The sequence below is a fragment of the Liolophura sinensis genome, chromosome 1 (genome assembly GCF_032854445.1).
Source record: "Liolophura sinensis isolate JHLJ2023 chromosome 1, CUHK_Ljap_v2, whole genome shotgun sequence".
NCBI classification, from domain to species: domain Eukaryota; kingdom Metazoa; phylum Mollusca; class Polyplacophora; order Chitonida; family Chitonidae; genus Liolophura; species Liolophura sinensis.
This window is the reverse complement of record NC_088295.1, coordinates 83921006-83928016: the sequence shown is the minus strand read 5'-3', so window position 1 is coordinate 83928016 and position 7011 is coordinate 83921006. Positions and strand designations below refer to the sequence as shown.

Genomic DNA, 7011 nt, shown 5'->3' with positions numbered 1-7011 from the left:
GAGGTTTTAAGTTCGCTTAGGAAATTGAAATCTTTCAGACATTTTGCAGACTGCCCATATATTGGAACGACGAAGCAACGTACGTCAAACTGTATAACTGATACGTTTAACCTTGTTTGGACAGGCTATACAATGGAAATGTTTTAAGTAAGAAATCCCAATACCTACAACCTAAACTCTAAAGCCTGTCCCCTGCTACACACACACACACATATATATATATATATATATATATATATATATATATATATATATATATATATATATATATATATATATATGTATTTGATTGGAGTTTTACGTCGCAAAGTTACTCACGAATATTTCATTTATACGACGGCGGTCAGCATTATGGTCGGAGGCAGCCGGGTAGAGTCCGGGGGAAAGCCACCACCATCCCACCACGTATGCTTGGAGAGGAAGCCAGCATGAGCTGGACTCACAGCGGCGACATTGGCGGGAGCCTCCTGGGTTACTCCGCCGTGCTGGCCCGCTAACCACCTCGGCCACCTTGACCCCTCTTCAAATAAAACTACTTAGTTCTTGTATGCATGAGTTACCGACTGTCACCTAAAATGTAACACCGTTTTCCATATATCGCACCAGCTATCCCCTTGTGCTAGGTGAAAAACGAACAAGGACTAAGTTGGTTGCAAGCCTTATGTCGGTCCAGACTGGAGGATTAAACTCCCTAAACACTCTACACTGCAATGGGAAAGTCTCTCGCCTAAAAGTAAGTCGGACACTACAGTGCACATCGTCTTAAAACACTGTTGCAAAGCAGGAATTGTATCACTGGTAAGTAACAGGATTACCCGGAAACAATTATCAATTCGACTTGGGCTAGCGCAGCCAATGATAGGAACATGTATGCCTAATGTAGAATAAATAGTAACTAATTCCATTCGAAAGAAATATTTGTAGAACGACCACATATCAGCCAACCTTTTCTTGATTATGGTTGTTATGCGTGATTGACCATCTCCTTCACATCTTCACCTGCAGAGGGACCTCCACAGCTGAACGTCACACAAGACCACACAAACAGTCCTGGGGGTGCCTTTGTCCACTGATTGCAACCAAGGTCACAGAGTCACAGTGGCGCCTGGTAAATTTCATACCAGAGGTTTGCATTGAGCCCAGACCAGATCATGATACGTCCCAGCCAATGTATGTATTATTTATCTGATATGTGTTTTACGACTGTCCCATTTATGACACTTACACAACTACAGTCAACACAGTTGAAGGAAATCAGGCAGAGTACAGGGGAAACCAAAGACCATCCGCAGATTGCTGACATACTTCCCGATTCGAACTCCCAGCCAATGGAAGAAGCTTATTTCCCACGCTGCGTAACAACCCACCAATGCCTTTCTTTTTGACATACACATGAAGTCAGCGTTAAATGCATTCAGCCAACATAAATTCAAAACTGTTCACTGAATGGGTGGACTGGGAAAAGAAGTTCTAATTGCTATACAAATGCGAAACAAGAGCTTTCCACCTAATCGCAACAATGACCATCGTTAAGGTTAAACAGCTCTATTCGAAACGGAAGTGTTTGTAAATTGTCACGTATTAGCAAACATTTTTAATTGACGACGGCGGTCAGGGGCCACTTTCACAGAACTTCGCAAATAAGGTTTTCGTAACATTTCTCTCAAATGACGTCGGCTTATGGCAGTATAACCCTTTTACGAAAAAGGATACGCAGAAACATGACTTACGAAGTTTTGTGAAAGTGGCCCCAGTTTCCTACAGTTGTATGAACGTTTGGCAATCTTTCTTTCTCGCGTGTGGTGCTCACATCTTTACCTGCAGTGATATCCTTAGCTGAACTTCATGCACGTCTACCCCCAAAGTCCTCGGGTTGCCTTTGTCCACTGATTGCCATCAAGGTCACGGAAACTTGAAGAGTGGAGTCTGGTAAACTTCTTCAATTCTCTACCGCAGGTTGGGGCTGAACCCTTTACCATGCGGAATGACCCATTAATTCCCTTACGCTAATGATCTATCGCTGAGCAGCATACGAGAAAGTCACTCTAGACAAAAAATGGGTAACTGGTTCCATTCCACATAGAGATGTTTGTAAAGTGTTCAGGTATCAACCAACCTTTTCTGAACGACGGTCAGTTTCCTATAGGTGGATGAACCTTTGAAAATTAGTGACTGACCATATTCCCAGCGTGTGGTGCTCACCATTTTCACCTGTAGAGCGTGCAGCCACATATAAAGCATTTGGTTTCTTCCACGACCAAGTGCCTCTTTTTTTTTTAAATTTAATCTAGAAAAAGTCAATCAAATTTCTAGTCTTTAATTATCAGCATGACAATCATATCAATAACACAATTAAGTTCTCAAAAATTATGCCTGACGAGCCCAGAATTATTATTCTGGGCTTATTTATTAACTCAATATCATTCGTACTACGTTTAAAACATGATTAATGCAATAAGTTAAAGTGGGTGAAACAAATTTTGGAGGGAAAAACAACTTTTTTTTACACATTTTTTCAAACATTTTACAGCATGTATCATTAAAGCATTATCAAGATACAACTGTACTTTAATAATATGACTGTTCCCGTGATATTATAAGACACAAAATACGACTGGTTCATGCATTTGCTTACAATTTCTCCTGAAGGAATTGCTCATTAACAGGTTATCACATAGTGGAATATACTAACTGTTCTGCTCTAAAACTTAAACATTTCACCACGTTGTGGAATATACTAACTGTTCTGCTCTAAAACTTAAACATTTCACCACGTTGTGGAATATACTAACTGTTCTGCTCTAAAACTTAAACATTTCACCACATTGTGAAATATACTAACTGTTCTGCTCTAAAACTTAAACATTTCACCACATTGTGGAATATACTAACTGTTCTGCTCTAAAACTTAAACATTTCACCACAATGTGGAATATACTAACTGTTCTGCTCTAAAACTTAAACATTTCACCACATTGTGAAATATACTAACTGTTCTGCTCTAAAACTTAAACGTTTTCAGGTTAGGATAAATCAACAAAAAATAAGGCAAAAATAAATAAGAAATCCAAGAACACTTTATAGCATTTTCCCTTTTCTCATTAACCAGTCTTGTAACACCATTTTCTCCTCTTCACTGCATACCGCTGGGAAATAAGTCACAAGGCATACATCTGTAAAGTCAGTCCTCTTGTTGTCTTGTACTTTTCGTGAGGGTCAGACTTTTCATGAGGGGTCAGATGAAGGTTGTTTTGAAGTCAGTGATTTGGAGAACCATTCTGGTCTTCTCTTTTTCAAATGCACAACAAATTTTTCCTGACTGTTTTCATCTTTCTCTCCTTCATAGAGAAATGCAACTTCTTTTTGTGGGGCATAGAAATTTGCTTCCTCTCCCATTGCCTCTTGCATATGTTTGGTTTCCTCTCTGACTTTGGCATAACAATGTCCTGTGGAGATAAGAGGATCAGTCAGACATCATAACAGTAAGCTCTGATTTGTGTGTTTTATTTGTTATTCATCATCACTAAAGCCCTCACAAATATTGATGTTACCAAAGAGGAACATTTTTACCAAAAACATGTTTCTGAACAAATAACACAGAATTACCTTAAAGCCTGATGACAAATCTCTTTTTCACAAATTGCAGAATCAAAATGGGTAAAATTAAACCTAGAGAACAACTGATCTCACAATGTGACTGTCATGCAGACTTATCTCAAGTTGTCTCTATAGGTTAAAATCATGTGTCAGACAATGGAACAAGGTGCAAATTCCATACTTTGGAGCTGTATTTTCACGTTGGAAATGAAAATTACTCAAGGAAAATTCTTACATTTAATACAGTTAACACTAATTTATGTACTAGAATGCACCCTTCACGGTTTTAGAAACAATTGGATTGTTCCTCTGTAAAGACAATGGCCTTTGCAAAGGACCAAAATGATATCTTTGGCACTAATGTGATCAAGTAAATCCAGGTGGCAACTTCAGTTTATTTTGTTCATCTTGTATAAGCTCCCGATAGAGCACTGTGTTTAACCCCACATAGAGCACTGTGTTTAACCCCACATAGAGCACTGTGTTTAACCCCACATAGAGCACTGTGTTTAACCCCACATAGAGCACTGTGTTTAACCCCACATAGAGCACTGTGTTTAACCCCACATAGAGCACTGTGTTTAACCCCACATAGAGCACTGTGTTTAACCCCACATAGAGCACTGTGTTTAACCCCACATAGAGCACTATGTTTAACCCCACATAGAGCACTGTGTTTAACCCCACATAGAGCACTGTGTTTAACCCCACATAGAGCACTGTGTTTAACCTCACATAGAGCACTGTGTTTAACCCCACATAGAGCACTGTGTTTAACCCCACAGGGCCTCAACATGAATCAAGATGTTACTGATTTGGGTCTAGTGAGTCCCAGCATTGTCTCACAAGGCCTCAGTTGACACATCCACTCTGCATACACTGGATTTAAACATGGGATCTGATAGAATTGGTCAAGGGCTTAACAGCTGGGGTGAGGCAATGCTTTACCTTGCATTCAAAGTCATCATACTGTTCAATCAGCTTACCACATATTGTGTGCTTCTCATGCCAATGGCCACATTCCAAACAGGCTACAATGTTGTTCTTTGGCTGACCATAGGTCTCAAAATGCTTCTCTCCTCCCATCCTTCTGGTCATACGTCTTTCTAATGACCGTCTGAATTTGGGCACTGCCCAGAGGCGGCTGTCAAATATACTCTCTATGACAGATGACCCTTGCCTGTCATGGTTGTGATGTCTGGTCACTTCAGGAGTCTGGATTGTGTTACAAACTAATGCTGGTGAATGACCTGTGGAACAGACACAAAAAGCTTCTGTCTTCAATTATTTATTTATTTGATTGGTGTTTTATGCCGTACTCAAGAATATTTCACTTATATGACGATGGCCACCATTATGGAGGGAGGAAACCGGGCAGAGCCTGGGGAAACCCACAACCATTCACAGGTTGCTGGCAGACCTTTCCACTTACAGCCAGAGAGGAAGACAGCATGAGCTGGACTTGAACTCGCAGCGACTGCATTGGTGAGAGGCTTCTGGGTCATTATGCTGCTCAGCTGAGCCACGGAGGCCCCACTTCTGTCTTCATCCCCATTAACAAACTCATATGACAAGGGTTCTAAACACAATATGTTTCTAGTAAAAAGGCTCCCTTGGCATCATATATGTCCATGTCCCAAGAAATCTTCTTCTTACCACTACAAGTACTGAAGTTTAATATCGGTTTGTGAAGTAATCCTGTATAAAAACATGGTCTTACAGTACAAAACTTGTAAGTATATGTATATATGTGTGCTTGGGGTGTGCAGATATACTGTGTCTCCTTGTTGCCGCCACTGGAGTGTCATGTATACATTACACTAAGGCTGGGCCAACCAGTTCTACTTCCTTGCTCTAACCTTTCGTCGGTAAATGCCAAGCGAGGCAGCAAAAAGTACCATTTTTTTTTAAGCCTCTGGAATGACCCGACCCAGTTTTGATCCCGGGTCTCCCGACTTTGAGGCGGGCCCTCTAACCACTGAAGAGGTCAGAACTTGCATGAAGCTGAAAATATTGTAGTGGTACATGTATATCAAAGCTATCTGTACAGGGTCTATTTTTGTTGCATCTTGCATCTACAAGCAATATGGCTATAACGGAATTTCAACAGAAATGCAGTAGATGCTGCCTTGAATACACATTTCAAGATATGACATTAAGACGACAGAGTGACGTCCCTTTATGATATGACGTCGTCACTTCACGGCTCGGTAGGGCCAATCTGGTAATTTTAACATGGGGTGGTACACAGAATATAGAGAAGTAATTGAAAGGATTACACTGATCTTTTGAACTGTGTTCAGGGGTGACTTAGCGTTCCCCCAATATTACACAAGAAATGATTTTCTGCGGATACTTTGATCTAAACACGATCACTGCCATGTTAAAAGATAGGCAAGTAGCCCTACTGTGCTGTGAAGTGGCGACGTCTTTTTGCATCGAGACGTCATTCTGTTGTCGTAATGGAGTAACTCGAAAACTGCGTATTGAAATTGTATAGTAGCCAGTTTGTCAGCTTCAGGATCAGTATTACAGATACATACAATATGACCAAACAAGCAGCAAAAATAAAAAAACCATCAAGCTAAACTGAAAAAGCTGCAAACTAAACTAAAACATCTTCCATCATCCATTCTGATCTTTACCTCTTTGAAGCACTTGTGAATGTCAGATATAAATATACTGAAACAACCTCAAATTAATTTGCGATCGCTCCTACATCCCCCTCATTTTTTGTCGTCTTGCACTCTATTCCTTCGTTAAATAACTGGCCCTCGTATCGATCCCACAGTTTCAGTCAAACGCCCATAGGGCTATGTGTAGTGTATATATAGGCGTACAGAAGGACAAAGTCAGAAAAAACAGTTTTGATGGATTCTGCCTACACTGTGGACGCTGGACAAGACGTGCAGATGAGCGTAAAACAAACTAACGGAAAATGCTTTATTTCTAAAATCGCTGAAACGTTGTTTCTGACCTTATATACCTTACACATGTTGTACTATGACTTGGCCTGTTGAATCGAGGATCCGTGGGTAAATGAAAGGCCTTTCATATAAAATCAAGCTGCTTTGCCTCAGCTAAATTAAAGCATCGATGCAACTCTTCCGGTAAGCAGGCCTAGTGGTAGTTGTCAAGACACTAGAGTGGAGTTGCAGTTGATGAAGACCACGTGCTGTTCGCATATAAGAAATAGGCTATCTACCATGTCAGTTTATGAGACATAATTTGCATCAGAATTCACGGTTTAAGTTTTAAAAAGTGTCTCACCATTTACACCTATCCAACGAAAAAAGGATGTTTCTAGTCTTAGCAGCGCTTCAAGAAAACGCGTGGATGCCGACATCTTCTCTCAACTCGCCGTTCTGTTTTAGCTGCTGTCATTGGTCGATAGAAATTCACCAGCCAATGAAA

At 40.5% G+C, this 7011-nt stretch overlaps 1 protein-coding gene across 1 annotated transcript; it reads right to left on the bottom strand.

Annotated features, from left to right (window-relative positions):
* Positions 1-2362: 2362 nt before the first annotated feature.
* Positions 2363-6948, bottom strand: LOC135461382 (large ribosomal subunit protein bL32m-like). The gene is made up of 3 exons (XM_064738448.1): positions 6868-6948; positions 4584-4847; positions 2363-3446 (listed from the first exon to the last, which is right to left on the bottom strand). The coding sequence occupies exons 1-3, from the start codon at positions 6941-6943 to the stop codon at positions 3226-3228; spliced, it is 561 nt and encodes a 186-aa protein (XP_064594518.1). The 5' UTR covers positions 6944-6948; the 3' UTR covers positions 2363-3225.
* Positions 6949-7011: the final 63 nt, after the last annotated feature.

What these genes read in the sequence shown, in the direction of transcription:
- LOC135461382 (XM_064738448.1), bottom strand. Translation starts at nt 6,943, where the DNA reads ATGTCGGCATCCACGCGTTTTCTTGAAGCGCTGCTAAGACTAGAAACA. An exon ending in TCGTTGGATAGGTGTAAATG is followed by an intron (nt 4,848 to 6,867) that starts GTGAGACACTTT and finishes TCTGTTCCACAG; the next exon opens with GTCATTCACCAGCATTAGTT. An exon ending in TGAGAAGCACACAATATGTG is followed by an intron (nt 3,447 to 4,583) that starts GTAAGCTGATTG and finishes TTATCTCCACAG; the next exon opens with GACATTGTTATGCCAAAGTC.